General features: G+C 52.6%; 1 protein-coding gene across 6 annotated transcripts in view; it reads right to left on the reverse strand.

Moving 5' to 3' along the window:
• The window catches only part of OSBP2 (oxysterol binding protein 2), a 163959-nt gene that overhangs the window by 5673 nt on the left and 141703 nt on the right, over positions 1-16583 (reverse strand). For all 6 annotated transcript variants that reach the window (XM_032654493.1, XM_032654492.1, XM_032654495.1 and 3 more), the window contains 9 exons: positions 13312-13504; positions 12642-12759; positions 9404-9452; positions 9012-9158; positions 7895-8140; positions 5450-5570; positions 5095-5198; positions 4927-5022; positions 4657-4841 (listed from right to left, as the gene is read on the reverse strand). In XM_032654493.1, the coding sequence (XP_032510384.1) occupies positions 4657-4841; positions 4927-5022; positions 5095-5198; positions 5450-5570; positions 7895-8140; positions 9012-9158; positions 9404-9452; positions 12642-12759; positions 13312-13504 (1259 nt within the window). The remainder of the gene's footprint in view (positions 1-4656; positions 4842-4926; positions 5023-5094; positions 5199-5449; positions 5571-7894; positions 8141-9011; positions 9159-9403; positions 9453-12641; positions 12760-13311; positions 13505-16583) is intronic.

Here is a 16583-nt window from a genome sequence, read left to right on the forward strand (position 1 = left end):
TCACTATAGCTTCAAAATAAGTATCTAATAGGGCAAGTCCTCTTTTTTTAAAAAATATCCTGGCCCTTTATTCTTCAATATAAATTAAGAAATCATAGTATCAAGTTCCATGAAAATCACTATTGGGATTTTGTTTGGTTTACCGACTCTTTAGATCATGACATATTAATAGTACTTAGTCTTTCTACCCATGAACGTGGTATCTTTCTCCATTCATTTAGCTCTTCCTTGATATCTCAGCAAAGTTTTATAATTTTCTCTATAGAGGTCTTGCATATATTATAAGATTTGTTACAAGGTCCTTGATATTCTCTGATATGATAATTGGTGTCTTCTCTTAAACTGTATTTTCTAGTTGTTTGTATAGAAATGCAACTGACTTTTGCATATTAATCTTATATTGAGGCACCTAAGATGCCTTTTGTTCAGATCTGTTAATGTAACCAATTTATGGATTTTCTAGTACAGACTCATCCTTGCGTACCCAGGATAAACTCAACATGACTGAAGAATGTTATCTTTTTCATATACTGTTGGATTTTCTGATGTCTTGTTTTGGAATTGTGCTTATCCATGAGTGAAAGAGGGTAGAACTTTTATTTTCCTACTACTCTTTTAGCCTGGTTTGGTATTAGGTATCTTATACTGGCCTCACAGTATAAGAAAGGAAAGTATTTCTTTTTCTATGGTCTGGAAGATTTTCTATAAAATTGGGGTATATGTTTCTTGACAACTTGGTAGAATTCACCTATAAAACTACCTGGGCTTTGTGTTTTCCCTGTGGAAATTTTTAAACTACTGCTTCAGTATCTTTAATTATAGGATTAGTCAGGCTTTTTTTTTTCTTCTAGACTCAGTTCTTGTAAGTTATATTTTTCTAAAAATTTGTCCTTCCAATGAGAATTTTAATAATCTCTTTATACTTTAAATATAATAAACATAATGAAAACATTAATAATATTTATTTCTATATTCTCTCTTGATCAGTCTTGCCAGTAGTTTTCTGTTCATTTTTTTCCCTCAAAGATCAACTTCTTTTTAAACTTGTTTTTTTTTTTTTAATAAATTTATTTTATTTATTTTTGGCTGTGTTGGGTCTTCGTTGCTGTGCACGGGCTTTCTCTAGATGTGGCGAGCGGGGGCTACTCTTCGTTGCAGTGCATGGGCTTCTCATTGCAGTGGCTTCTCTTGTTGCGGAGCACGGCCTCTAGGCACACGGGCTTCAGTAGTTGTGGCTTGCGGGCTCTAGAGCACAGGCTCAGTAGTTGTGGCGCATGGGCTTAGTTGCTCGGCGGCATGTGGGATCTTCCCGGACCAGGGCTCGAACCCGTGTCCCCTGCATTGGCAGGTGGATTCTTAACCACTGCGCCACTAGGAAAGTCCCTCTGCTTTTATTTTTAAGGTATATTTTCTTCTTTCTTTCAGTTTGTATGTTGCACTTTCTCTAATTTCTTAGAATGAAAAAGCCTTAATAAGCTTATATACCTATTTAAGGCAATACATTTCCTTTGAAGCTTTGCCTTTGGTATATCCAGCCAGTTTTGATATCTTTTTCTTCTCATTCAGTTCTAGGCATTTTAAAATTTCCATTCTAACTTATTATTTTGTCCATGAATTATTTAGCAACTTAAATTTTTTCCCAAATATGTGGGGACTTTTTGACATTTTGCTCATAACTTCTAATTTGTCTTATCATAGGCTGTGGTCTGTGTGCTACCCTCTGTACATTTGTTGAGGCTTTCTTTAGGGTTTAGTACACGATTGATTTTTGCATAAATTCCACGTATACTTGAGAAAAAGCATGTTCTCTGTTGCAACCATAAGTATATGTATATCCTGTGTTTTTTCGCTCTCCATCTTGCTGGGTTGCTTTTCCCCATTTGACTCTCAACAAGTGAGAAGGGTGTGTTGAAATCTCTGTCTTCCACTGTGGTGATGGATTTATCCATTTCTCCCTTTACTCTCTCAATATGTGTGCTTTGTGTATTTTTGAGGCTCTTTCACTACATGCATAGTGTCTGTGTCATGCATACTGTTCATATCTTCTCGAAGAACCCAACGTTTTATCATGTAGCAACTCTTCCATCCCTAATAATGCTTTTGTCCTAAAGTCTGTTTTTACCTTATATTAATATAGCTGTTATAGCTTTTTGGTTAGTATTTTCATGATATGTCTATCTTTTACTTTCAACCTTTGCCCATCATTACGCTTTGGATCTTTCTTAGAAGGTGCATGCATCTGGATTTTTAAAAATCCAGTCAGTTAGTATTGGGTTGGCCAAAAAGATCGTTCAGGTTTTTCCATAAATGGTAGGGAAAACCCGAACAAACTTTTGGGCCAACCCAATATTTTGCTTTTTTAACTAGTGGGTTTCATCTATTTATGTTATTATGCCTGGACTTACTTCTACTGTGTTAACTTGCTGTTTTTATTTGTCTTTTTAATATTTTTTACTGATTTAAAAATCTTCTGTTGGTCTCTACCTTCACATCCCTTGGTGTCCTCTGTCTCCCTAGACTCCATTGTGTTAACATCATCTACACTTTTAATTCTGGACTGTTGTGGGAACATTTTCTGTTTTTCTTTGGTCTTAGTAATTATTTTGAAAATCCCTCCCACACACAACCTTTTATTTCATATAACTACTGTAGCACCTTCTGGATTCTTTCCCTCCCCCTTTTAGACTACTGTTTTCATTGTGGGTTTTTGTGTGGCAAACCTTCTGAGGCTGTTCACCTGAGAACATTTTGTTTTTTTTATCACAGCCTCATATTTGAACGATAGCTCAGCTGGACAGAAACTTTTTTTTTTTAATTTATTTTTGGCTGTGTTGGGTCTTCGTTGCTGCATGCGGGCTTTCTCTAGTTGGGGCGAGCGGGGGCTACTCTTTGTTGCGGTGCATGGGTTTCTCATTGTGGTGGCTTCTCCTGTTGCAGAGCACAGGCTCTAGGCGCGCGGGCTTCAGTAGTTGTGGCACGTGTGCTCAGTAGTTGTGGCTCGCGGGCTCTAGAGCGCAGGCTCAGTAGTTGTGGCGCTCGGGCTTAGTTGCTCCGTGGCATGTGTGATCTTCCCGGACCAGGGTTAGGACCCATGTCCTCTGCTTTGGCAGGCGGATTCTTAACCACTGCACCACCAGGGAAGCCCTGGACAGAAACTTTTACCTTCTAATTTCATTTTCTTCATTACTTTGAAAATATTATTCCAAAAATCTGATGTCCATCTGATTCTTCATTCTCTACTGAAATCTTTTCTCTCTGGAAGCTATTAGAATTTTCTCCTTGGTGTCCTTAATTTTCAGTATATTGTGGTCTAGGCAGAAGTTTTTCTTTGTTTCCTGTCTCTGGAACTCCAACGGGCCCTTTCAACCCAAGGTCTTTCATCTGTTTGTTTGGGGAAATTTATTTCCATCATTTCTTTAACTATTTCTCTCTCCTTTCTATTTTTCTTTCTTTCCTTTCCTTTCCTTCTGGGACTCCAATTAAACATATTAATTTAGTAGCTACTCTAGGAATTACAATATGCATAGTTCACATAGTCAGAAATTAGTGTGCATCTTGACCCTCCTCTTGGGTAGCACAAGGGCCTTTGAAAAGTTTCCAGTTTTCTGACTTACCTGATTGTGCAGTTGCACTTAATGTTTAGATTTTAAACCCCACAAGACATTATTGTTCTTATTTATTCACTGTTCACATAGGTTTTGTTCCTCATTTCACACATCTTGGTTCTTCTATCTGGGAGCTCTATCCTTAGTGCTGGTCTGCTGGTGGCAAAATGAGTGGCTTGAAAATGTCTATTTCAACTTTACTCTGTAAAGATGTTCCCGCTGGGTGTGTAATTAATTCTCACCTGTCAGTGAGTCTTTCTGCATGTGTAAGATTTCATCTGTCTTCAAGCTCCCGTTATTGCTGATGAGGAGAAGGTTGTCAGTCTGCTGTTCCTCAGAAAGTACATCTTTTAAAAAATCTGGCTGCTTAATATTTTCTCTGATCTAGTCTCAACAGTTTCACTGTATAGATTTAGATGTGGAAAATCTCTGCTGTTTTCTCCTCAGATAAGACTCCTGAGATGGTCTCTTGCTTCTGGACTCTGACCAGAAGCCTGCTGGACCCTGCTCTCAAACTCAACGTGCCCTACACGTCCTGACGCTGCACCCTCCCAGGCTCCAGGGATGCCTGTGGGGCTGCTCCAGGGACTCACTCTGGGTCGCCAGGTGGCCAGCCTTCTCTCTCTAGGTGCTTGGCTTTTCCAGGTTTTGTCTGTTTATCTGAAGATTATTTCTTCTGACCTATATTCAGTCAATGGGTTCTATTAAACCTTCCCATGGAGTTCTCAATTTCAGTTACTTTATGTTTCCTTTGTAGAATTTCTGTTTCATTCTCTTTGGAATCCAGCTGTGCCACTTTTTATAGTTTCCTGCACTTATTTTCATGTTTGGTTTTCATTCCTTGGACTATGCGGACTTGTCCCATCAATCAGCTTGTTTAAAGTCTCTGCATAGGACGTGCTGCCACCTGATGGTGTCAACGCTTATTTACAGTCGGGTGTCTGGCTCCCCTCAGGCGTGGCCTGAACCCTCCCGTGCCCGCCGCTCGCTTCCTGTCTGGCTTGTCCCCTCCCCGCTCCCTGCCTGTTCTTCGCCCCGCAGCCCCACTCACGGCAGCGGGTACTTCTTCCACATCAGCTTGGCCGGTAGTGTCTGGTACACCGTTTTCTGCTTCCCGTCCAAGCTGGGGCTGCTGGGGCTGCTTTGCACGATCTTGGCGCACTCCATCTGTTCATCCCACGAGCCTGACAGCACGTAGTGGGCCTTGCCCTGGCTGTCACTCACCACTCCTGTCACCTGGGGACATTGGCAGGGCCAGTGTAGGCACACGCCCCTCTCCGGGGTTCCCCCCTGACAGGCTCCAAGAGGTGGCCTTGCTTACCTTCCGGGCCACCTCTTTGGAGAAATAGCTGTAGGGTAAGAACTTTAGCTGGCATCGGTCCTTTGTCTTGTGGTTCACAATCTCGACGTCCCCTGTCTGGTAAGGGAGGGGAGTGGTCAGTGGCCGATCCCTGGGCCACACGGCCCCTCCCCGAGAGCATCCCCTGACCTGGTCGATCCAGAGCTTGCCCACGATGATGTTATGCACAGTCGAGGTGCTTTTCCTCCACACGTAGTGATTCCCGCTGGCCTGGAATTCTAAGTGGATGGCACCTGGAGGCCGGATATAGGGTCAGAGGTCATGGCCTGCCATGCTGGGTCCCAGCCAGCCTGACCCACCCTCCCGAGGTCCCAGGGTCCTGAGAACCAGAAGCAGTATTTGTGCAGACTGGGGATAGGGTACAGGTCAGGGGGGCATCCAGGAAGTCTACGGGGGGACTGACGTCACCCCTGGAGGCACCAAGCTGGCTTCTGGGTTGGCAAACCCTCCCCCTCATCCAGAGTGTCCTTCTGCCCCCGCTCACCTAGCGGCATGATGGAGAGGTATTTCCCCCGGAACTTGCTGGAGATGGTGATCTCCTGCCAGAGGCTCCAGCCGTGTTTGGAGAACACATAGTGTGCGGCCGATGGCGGGTGGTGGCTTACCTGAGACCAGACCCACAGGCCGTGAGCGTCTGCTGGATGTGGCCCGGGCCTGCCCCCAACCGGCCGGGGGTCAGCCTGCCCCGTGCCCAGTACGAATGGCTCTGTGGCCCTGGGAACCAGGACACACGGCAGGGCCTGGGCCCCCCAGAAAGGACAGTGCTCCAGTGGGAAAGCAAGGGAATGCCCAGGGGAGCAGCCTGGGTGGCACTGGACGGGGGCAGGGCTGGGGCATCCCAACTACTGTGGGCCTGAGCCAGTGGCCGGGGCGTTTTCACTCCTGACTTGGGCTGTGGAATGAGGGTGATGACATTGTGACAAGCTGTGCTGAGGGTGAATAAAGTGAGGGCGTTAGGCTCTACCAGGGGCTTCGGGCCTACTCTCTAGTTAACGTGCCCATCGCCTGCAGAGGCTGCATCTGTTGTGCTGTATTGCACTGAGGAGGCCCAGGATGGGAAGCCTCCCGGCCAGCCCGGCTCCAGAGCTGGAGTCCAGCTGGTGTCCCATCCCAGCCTGGATGGCGGTGCAGCCTGCTCTGCCCACCCGGTGCCTCCGCCCCGTCCTCTCCAGCACTGGGCACCCTGACCACAGTCTCACCACCAGGACACTGCCATCAACTTTTCCTCATCTGTCCCTCCTCATTTCTGTGGCTCCTTTGGTCACAGGATTAGGGCAAAGCCTCTCCCAGCCTCCCGTCTCACAGCCTCGCCCCGGAACTGCAGCCGTGGGCTCCAGCCTCCCTGCACCCCTCCGTGCAGACGGCCCAGAGCTCCCGACAGTCCCCACAGGAGGCACCCTCATCCTTCCTACGTCTCAGAGGCACCGGCCAAACCTGCCAGCAACTGGGTGATGAGTAAGCCGTCCCCGAGCCTGCCCGATGCCTGTGGCCAGGGCCCCCACTGAAGCCCACCCATCAGCAAATTCAGGGACGTGACCCCAGAGACCTGGCCCTGGAGCTCAGTGTCAGCACCACCTTCTCAGGCAGACGATCCAGTCGGTCCAGCTGCTCACACCAAATGCTCTAGAGTCATGGCTGGCCCCACTTTCTCATGTTCCCCAGCTAAATCCTTAGCAAATCCTGGCTGTTCTTTCTTCAAAACAGCATCCAGAATCTGCCCTTCCCCTGTGCCGCCTCCAGCCTCCCCAGCCTCCCTGCTCCACCCTTATACCTGCGCTGCACTCTCCCCACAGCAGCCAGTGACGGGGGCGGTTCCTCAGAAAGCTGCCTCCTCTGCCCTCCCGTGACTCTTCCCACACAGAGAAGAGCCTTCTGCCGCCTGCCTCCTTCTCTCTGACCTCGGCTCCTTCTCTCTCCCTCACTCTGTGTTGCCAAACCGCTCCCGGGCCTTCCTAAAAGAGCCAGAACCATCCACATCCACAGTACCTGCTCCCCACCCCCCGGCCCACAAGAACAGGCCACTTCCCAGCTGGCTGCACCCTCAACTCCTGAGGGGTTACTTGATCAGCAATGTTCAACGAAGAAATGTACTCAGTAGTAGTTCAGGCCAAGAACCCTGGGTCATCCTTGCCGCCCAGCCTCCCTACCCACATCCAAGGCAAAGCCCTAGCTCTGCTTTTTAAAGGTGCCTGTGATCAACCTCCTACCTCCCCTGATCTGGCCTCCTACAGGCCTGCACAGCAGGCAGAGCACACCTTTAAACCAGCCACTGGATTGCGAACTGTCTGCTTTCTGAGCTCAACCCCTGGGCCCACAGCAGCGGCTGGCACATGGTAGATACTCAGCGGCAGCCCGACCCGAATCTATCCTGGGCGCCTTCATGTAGCCCCTGCCTGGGTCCTCCTGGCACTCAGTGAACCAGAGCTGGGCTGAGGTGCCCGAGGGGCCCAGTTTTGGTTCCACACCTTGGGGAGACCAGTACCTGCAGGGAAGGCCTGTAGAAGCGATGGAGAGGATGGAGGCGAGCTGAGCTCTGGCCCCCCGCACTCACGGCCTCCACCTTCATTGACTGCGGCCCCGTGGGGCGTGGGCTGCTCCCTTTCAGCTCAGTGGTGACCCCATGCTCTAGCCCACCCGAATCCCTGATGGTGTCCAGCAAACACCCCTCCCCCACCGCTCCATGCCTTCTGGCGGAGAGAGGCGTCCTCCCCTCCCCCACCAGGCCTGACTGTCCTCACCCAGCTCTCCTCCCACGCGGCCCACACTGTCCCTAGGAGGCCTGCTCCGTGGGGCGCCCCTGACCTGTCCCCGCCGCATGAGGCCCAGCTGCCTGACCGGACCTTGGCTTGATGGCCCCTTCGGTCAGAGGCCGTGTCCCGTTTGTCTGGCTCTGACCCCCAGGCCTGGCTGAAGCGTGCGCGGGCCTCACCTGCTCGCAGAGGGAGCGCAGGCCCATGTCATCGAGACGGTCCAGCTCGAAGGTCTCGCCCAGCATGGGGTTGAAGGGCTTGGCGATGCGGTGCACGGTGGTGGAGTAGGAGGACACGGAGAAGGCCGCCACCAGGCACATCTGCTCCACGGAGCTGGTGCAGTGCACGGCCTTGTCCAGCAGGTGGTGGTACTCCAGGTCCTCCGTCAGCCGCTGGAGCATGGACAGGGGCTCGTTAAAGTTGACCTGCGGGCGGGGTGTCAGGTCGGGGGTCTGCACAGACCGTCCACTGCTCCCAGCACAGACCTGGGGTTGTCGGCATAGCAGCCTTGCTTTTCTCAGATGTTCAGGGACATCACTGCTCAGACCACCTTCACAGAGAGGCTCATCTGAGGACCTGTCTAAAGCCACAGCCCCACTCACTGGCCTGCCTCCCCGCCCCTCCTGCCTCAGTTTTCTCCATAGCCCTCAACACGTTCTGACCTGCTGCATCTGGCAGAATTCTGTTACATTTACTGTCAGTCTCCCCTCCTAGGATGTAAATGCCAGGGCAGTGAATCATAGAAATCAGTGAATGAGTGAGTGAATGAATGAATAGGTGAATTAATGGATGAAGTGGGTCTACCTTGTATTCTGAGCTATTATGCAAGTCTTCTGTCCTGGGTCACAGAGTGAAACCAAGTCTGGCCTGGAGCAGCCCCAGCTCCCGCTCCATGGAGATGCCACTGTGATCTGGCAGCACGAGGGCGCCAGCCCTGCCCTTTGCCTGCTGGTGACCTTGCTGGGGTGGGGACCAGGGGCAGCCCAGCATGGAAGAGGAGGGTCCACCCGGCCCCATACACAGCCCAATGTTACCACTCCCCATCTACCAGGGTGGGAGGCACTTTGAGGGCCCCCTGTCTGATCAATGCAGAGCCCCTTCCTGGCTCCTTACCTCCAAGCGTGAGACCTCTGCCCTGGGGGATGGAACACGATTCAGTAACACATTATATGCTCCTCAAGTGTCATTAAGAAGATGACACCCAGGGCTGCGTATACTTCCAAAGGCCATTACTTCCCATCCACGCACAAGAAAACAGCCCCCAGGGCCCCCCTGGCTGCTCCGCCCGGCCCCTACCGGCATGGGGATCTTGGAGAGCTCCCGGCCGATGCAGTTCTTCATGATGCTCCAAAGATTAAGACTGTAGTTGGGCTTGTCGGGGATGCGGACACGCCTCTTGACTTTGGGGGGGCCCTGGGGCACAAGTGAGGTGCTGTCTAGCACCTACCAGAGAAGCAGAGTGCGCCCGTCAGCAGAGGCCTGGTCGCCTCGGCCCCCAGGCCTCGCCCTCACTTCTGGCCCAGGGCGGTCTGAGGACCAGGCCCGTGCTGGGATGTTGCTGGCGGGAGGGGAAGGCTCTGCCTGAGCTCAGATGAAGGCACCAGGCACAGGGCCCGCCCCTGGGGGGCCCGAGTTCAAAGTGCTGGCCTCCCCACTTCACCCCCCCTTCGGAGTCCCACCTCACTCACATTGTCTGAGGTCCATTCCACGGAGCCTGTAGTCCCACCCTCGGCTTTTCTGCAGGAAACACAAAAGAGAAGGCAAGTTATTTACAAATTCTGAGGCCTCCTGGGGACCCAGCCCCCTTCTATCCAGTCCCCTCAGTGAGGTCCGAGGGGCAGCTTGCATCTCCAAGGGGAGCGTCTCCAGTTCAGGACTCAGGTGGGGCTGAGGGACCTGGGGCAGCAGTTTGGAGGGGTTCCCACCCACTGGTGCCCTGTGGCAGCAGCCGCCCAGCCAAGTTCTCACCAGGGGTCCCTGCACACAGGCCCCTCCTGGGGACTGGCTGACCAGGACCCAGAGAAGCCAAGGGGTGGGCACCTCTGGGAGAGCCCCCGGGAGCCCCGTGGGTCCCCTCTGGCATGGACAAACCCCATTGTGTCCTCACTGTGCTGGTCTGATTACCGCATTCGACTTGGGTTCAGGAAGGGAAGGAAGTGGGTCGGATGGATCTCTGTGCCCAGGAATACTTGTGGTGAGATGGTGGCCAGAGCAGCAGGGGGCATTCTGGCTGAGGGGCCCAGGCTGTGAGGGAGCTCCCAGGAGGGGTGACCTGGGCCAGCCTGGTCAGGGGACAGGCACTAGGCAGTTAGGGCCTTGGATGGGAAGAACCCACCCAGGTCCCTGGGGAGAGGGGGAAGGCACTGCAGACAAGGGGGCACCTGGCAGAGTATCTGCCCACTGCCCAGTGCAGCTGCAGCACGAGTTGGGGGGCTGCGTGAGCACTGGGGGCTGTGCCAGGAGCCAGGGGAGCCGGTGAAGAGTACTGAGCACAGGGTCACCTGCTTGCTGGTTGGGTGGGAGCAGAGGGGCCTGGGCTGTTGCTGAGGTATGGAAGGAGGCCAGGGCGGGGCATGCAGGAGGCAAGCCCAGGCCCTGGGGGCTCCAGGTATAGGGGAGTGGACAGGGAGCCAGAGGGAACCTGAGCAGGACCCCCCTGGCCTCAGAGCCCAAAGGGTGCCACTACCAGGTGATAATGGAATTTCAGAACAGCTAAGCTGTGCTAATTTTGAGAGCGATATAAGCGATTTTTAAATATTATTGGGAAATGCAGCATTCACAGCAGCACTATTTACAATAGCCAAGACATGGAAGCAACCTAAGTGTCCACTGACAGAGGAATGGATAAAGAAGATGTGGTACATATATACAATGGAATATTACTCAGCCACGAAAAAGAACAAAATATTGCCATGTGCAGCAACGTGGATGGACCTAGAGATTATCATACTAAGTGAAGTAAGTCAGACAGAGAAAGACAAGTATCATATGATATCACTTATATGTGGAATCTAAAATATGACACAAATAAACTTGTTTATGAAACAGACTCACAGACACAAAAGACAAACTTATGGTTATGAAAGGGGGAAGAGGGATAAATTAGCAGTTTTGGATTAGCAGATATAAACTACTATATATAAAACAGATAAACAACAAGGTCCTACTGTATAGCACAGGGAACTATATTCAATATCCTGTAGTAAACCATAATGGAAAAGAATATATGTATTGGGATGGCCAAAAAGATGTTACAGAAAAACCTGAACGAACTTTTTGGCCATGTGTGTGTGTGTATATATATATATATATATATATATATATATATATATATATGTATGTAAAACTGAATCACTTTGCTGTACACCAGAAACTAATGCAACATTGTAAGTCAACTATACTTCAATTAAAAAAATTTTTTAAATATTATTGGGGGACTTCCCTGGGGGCACAGTGGTTAAGAGTCCACCTGCGAGTGCGGGGGACACGGGTTCGATCCCTAGTCCAGGAAGATCCCACATGTCGCGGAGCAGCTAAGCCCATGCACCACAACTACTGAAGCCCGCATGCCTAGAGCCCGTGCTCCGCAACGAGAAGCCGCCGCTATAAGAAGCCTGTGCTCCGCAACAAAGAGTAGCCCCAGGCTTCCCTGGTGGCACAGTGGTTGAGAGTCCACCTGCCGATGCAGGGGACACGGGTTCGTGCCCTGGTCCGGGAAGATCCCACATGCCGCTGAGCAGCTAGGCCCGTGAGCCATGGCCGCTGAGCCTGCGCGTCTGGGGCCTGTGCACCGCAACGGGAGAGGCCACAACAGTGAGAGGCCCACGTACCAAAAAAAAAAAAAAGAGTAGCCCCCGCTTGACGCAATGCAACCAAAAATGATGATAATAAATAAATGAAATAGATAAATGTATGTATAAAAAATATGATTGGGAAATGGAAATATACCACTGATAGGACCAGAAACTCCCTGAGGGGTAAGAGGAATCCAAACCATGCCTTTTCCCTGGAAGAAACCAGGACAGGGAAGTGGTGAAACACGCTGGTCCACAGAGGCAAAAAAGGAGCAGCCACAGGTTGTCACCGGCCTCCTCCCAGCCGGGCTGGGCTTCATGGGGGGTCAGGGAAGGCAGCATGGGGTGGGCAGGCCACAGCATACATGTAGGAGTGAGGCCGCTGAGAAGAATGCAGTTCCTAAGGGCAGGCAGGGGAGCACATGGTCCTGACACACCTTGTTGTGAGGGTGTCAGTGGGCAGCACAGGCTACAGTCAGTTCTTTCCCCTGTGGGGCTCATCGGCCACTTTTATGTCCCCAAACACTGCCATATACCCACCAACCCTTCTAGGGTCAGGACCTAAGGCAACCCGACGAGAATGAGCAGCCCTGGTGAGGACTGAACCCCGAACCACCCCACCTCACGTGCTTCCCTCCGCACGTGTCCTGCCAGCTCGGTCCACAAGCACAGGCGCTTCCCGAGGGTCCCAGGGAGTGTGGCAATGTGGCTTTCAGTGCTAGTAACTGTCTCATTTACTATTAATGTGTATTTAGAAAGATCCTGAAAGAGCAAGCTTTTATGAAAAATGAAACAAAGGCTTTGAAATAGAAAATAAAAGAGGCTTTCTGTGTCTCCAGTCTGCTCTGGAATGCTGACACAGTGGGTGGAGTGGCTGGGAACTTGTGCGGCTCTGGGGCAGGAACTGGATGCAGCCAATGCCCTGTTGTCCATTTAAAATGAAATCCCGATACAAACTCTATTTGGGTATTTTTGATTTAAGGAAGAACAGAACCAATCTAAGCAAAAATACCGTCTGGAGCAAGACTTAAAGAAAACCCCAAGTGCGAAGAACAGGTGGAGCATGAGAACAGGCCAGCACGGCTGACCCCGGAGAGGTTCCTTCCAGGTGGCCACCCAGCCCCGAGCCCACCTGTCCTCCTTGGGCTCAGTGATCACTGTGATGAAGGATGTGGAGTCTTCCATGGCGTCGAAGTACTCGGTATCTTCATCTTCCTCACTGTCCTCGCCTTTGGTGGTTAAGAGGCTTCCTAGAGACACACAGAGCCACTGCCTCAGTTTGCGACTTCAACAGTCACGCCTGCCCAGGGAGGTCTAGAGCCCGCGGCCCCTCCCCACCTCTGTCACCCGGCTGTGGTGCCCGCGCTCCCTTTCCTGGAACGCACTTTCACCCTCTTGCTCAGAGCCTCCCTCCTTCCGGAAGCTTTCCCTGATCTCTAAACATGCTGGTCAGTCTCTCTGTGGCCCAGCTTCCCTTTCTGATGGACCCCCTTCCCAGGGCACCCGTGACCCTGAGCCCCAGGTTAGGTGGGCAGCCACCTGGCACCCCGGCAGCCCTGCCACAGAGGGGACAGTTGGACTCACTGAGCTCTTCTCTGGAGATTGGGAGACTAGACATGGGGAGACTGTGCCCACTGTGAGGGCGTGGGGGATACAGAGGCACACGGGCACCAGAGTCGGCCAAGCAGGCCCAGACGTAGGTGCGTTGAGGGGTATGTAACCTGGGGGGGCTGTGTAAGCTGAGCCAGCTGGCAAAGGGGACACTGACGGTGGACTGGATGGATGGACTGACGCCCGCTCACCCTCGCTGAAGCTCTTGGTGGGGTTGGCGGCCCGGCCGGGGGCACTGCGGAAAGCGCGCTCGAGGCTGTTGTGCTGCTTGGCCAGCTGCTCGATGGTCTCCTCCAGATGGACGCGCTGCTCCTGCTCATACTGCAGAGCCCGCTGCCATTTCCGGCTGTGCGTCTCCGCTAGTTCCAGGAAGTCCCTGCAGGCCTGCGAGGGGGCGTGGCCTGTGAGCCAGGCAGGGCAGAGAGGGATGCCCGGGGGGTGCTGTGGCCCCTCCCCCTCCCTTTGCAGGTGGGTCAGAAACACCTTTGCTGCCCCCTGTGGCTTCTGTGGGGTCATGGGGACCCTGGCTTTCTCAGAACCAGCCTGGCATCTGCCCTGGTCGGTGCCCCACAGTCAAGATGCCATTCGAGAGCACTAAACCCGGTGTTGCTGGTCATGCTGCCTCGCCAGTTATCAGCTGGGGTGCTGCGTGTTCCTGGTGGCAGGGGTCCCAGCTCTCAGCTGCTGCATCCTCACTGTGGTCTGGGCCTAGGTTTGTCACAACCCCTGTCCCCACTGGAACCAACACAGCAGCTCAGGCCAGACCCTGGCTTTGGCACAGAAGGAAGGAAAGCCACCTTTCTGCTACACAGCCTGGCTCAGAGCTAAAGGGTCTTATCGAACTTTCTACCAAGTTACCTCAAAGTCTGTATCACATAAACTCTGCTTTTAAGGTTCCCCCTTCAAACTGGTGGCCTACTATGACATCCAGATTCTTTTCAGCTTCCCGGGTCCATAAGTGGTTCTAGCACACTCTTAGGAAACGGGATGGTTGTTTTGCCCCTGTCATCACAGTAGAGAAGAGGGTCGGGGCTTCAGCTGTCCCTGGAGGGCAGCAAGGTCCCAGCCGGGCACCACTGGACTTGCCCTTTCTGGACTCCTCTAACGTGGTTGGAAGGGACATGGTTCCCGGCCCAACCTGCGTCAGTGATCTCAGGCCGCCACTCCCCACCACCCCCTTACCACCGGCCACTGGGCTCCACGCACATCACATGAGGTCTGATGCTGAGGGTTAGAGACTTGATTCCTGGAGGGAGAGAGGCACGGTGCCTCTCCTCTGTGACACGGACAGCACAGCACTACCTGAAGGGCTGTCAGGAGGAGCCAGGGAGGTGACGCAGAGCTCAGGGCCAAGGGGCACTCAATGGACACCCCCTTCATCACGGCTGGCGCCCGAGCACATGCCTTCACCCTGCCTGGGCTTGGCTGGCTCTCCCGCCCCGTAAGGAGCCAAGCCCCAGTGGCGGCCTGGCTGGTGGAAAGGGCCCCAGCGTGGGGCTCCAGAAGGCTGGCCACTCATCTAGCCCCACACATCACTCCTTAACAAGCCCTCCCCGGGCACCTTCCCTCTGTCATCCCATCTCATCTCACCCCCAGCACCATGCAGAGTGGGCAGGGCAGGGGCTCACCACCCTACCTTTCTGAAGATGTGGAAACGGAGGCCCAAGGCAACCAGCAAAGTGTAGTGGAAAAGGTCGCATGATCAGGACTGGGAAGGCCCAGTTCCCACATGGGTCACTCAGCCCCACTGAGCCCATGTCCTGTCCATAAGCCACAATGGTAAAGCCCCACAGACCCTGCATTTGCAGTCCCCCCGCCCCATCTCAGCTCACCCAGCAAAATCCTTGAAGTGGGAGGAGAGGGATTGTCCCTATTTGACAGATGAGGAAACTGAGGCTTAGTTCCCAGCAGCTCCCCAGCAAGGCTCTGTGGAGGGGGCACTTCAAGGGCCTCCCGCCCTCCCTTGCAGGTCTGGTCCCTGCCCAGCCACATGCCACTGTAACCCGCTTCTCCAGAAGGGGCAGGGATTTGTGCTGACAGGTGTCCTGGCACAGGTTAGGGGGAGGGAGAGACTTTAGTGGGGAAGGAAAGAAATCTCCTTATGCACTTAGCAGGCTCTGGAGGTGAGAGAGGCTGCATCCAGGGCTGTTGCAGGTCTGGGGCTATTCTGGATCTATAAGGCCCACTGGTGCAGAGCTACAGTCAGTGACTACCATGCAATTTGGGGACCCCCAAGGTGGGCTCCTGAGTGGCCTGTGTCCACTTCATCCTTGCTTCCCTTGACCCTAAGCTCGGCCCCAGTGCCTAGTCAGGTTAGTCTGGGCTCCAGCCACCCATTTGCTGACCAAGGAAGGAGTCCTAACTGCAGGGGCGCCGTCACTCTGCCGCTGCCCCAGCAGCTCTCAGACCACCGAGCCAGGTGCGCGGTGCTGTCAGAAACGCATCCCAGAGGCCTGGCTCTGGCAGGTGTGTGTGGGGGGGTGCCCTTGTCTACCTGGCAGCGCCGGGTCCACCGCTTCAGGGAAGCCCCTTGCTGGATCCTCCTGTCCCCCTGAGACTGAGGCCCAGGGAGGAGGGGCTTCCCAGGTCAACAATGGGCGAACAGGACAGGACCCCAGGCCACATGAGGCACGGTCCCCTTGCCTGGCTGTCTTGGGGAGAAGGTGCAGGGGCCCGGGCTGTGTCATGCATGGAGCCTTGTTACAGGTGAGACACACGATGGGTGCTTCATGTTTTCTGGTTCTTAGGGTCTGTGGGTGCCCTGCCTGGTGGCAGGTTGCCTGCCCCATCAGACTAGCTTTGCAGCTGCACAAGAGCCTCTGGACTCTGCCCTCGCCTTTCCTTAGCACTGCTCCGTCATACCTGCCGCTGTCACTCCCCGCCAACCCTCTACAGCTCCTGCAGTCATCTCGCTGAGTTTTAACACAGATGGACACTTTCCTTTCATATAATTCACGGCATTTAAAACAAGGCTTATTGGGCTTCCTTGTTGGCACAGTGGTTAAGAATCAGCCTGTCAGTGCAGGGGACACAGGTTCAATCCCTGGTCTGGGAAGATCTCACATTCTGTGGAAAAACTAAACCCGTACGCCACAACTACTGAGCCTGCGCTCTACAGCCCGTGAGTCGCAACTACTGAAGCCCGCGCACCTTAGAGCCCCATGCTCTGCAACAAGAAAAGCCACCGCAATGAGAAGCCCGTGCACTGCAATGAAGAGTAGCCCCCGCTCGCCGCAACTAGAGAAAGCCCGCACTCAGCAACAAAGACCAATGCAGCCAAAAATAAATACATTAATTTATAAAATAAAACAAGGCTTATAAAAGAGCCACAAATAACAGTATAAAATAGCCAAATGTCATGGTAAATAATTCTACAAACTCATGTCAGAGAGCTCTACATGGCCTCTGACCTTCCTAGCAGCAAAAGCAAAGAAGGAAAGATAACAAGTTTATAGTTCTGGAA

Source organism: Phocoena sinus, chromosome 14, assembly GCF_008692025.1.
Source record: "Phocoena sinus isolate mPhoSin1 chromosome 14, mPhoSin1.pri, whole genome shotgun sequence".
NCBI lineage: Eukaryota > Metazoa > Chordata > Mammalia > Artiodactyla > Phocoenidae > Phocoena > Phocoena sinus.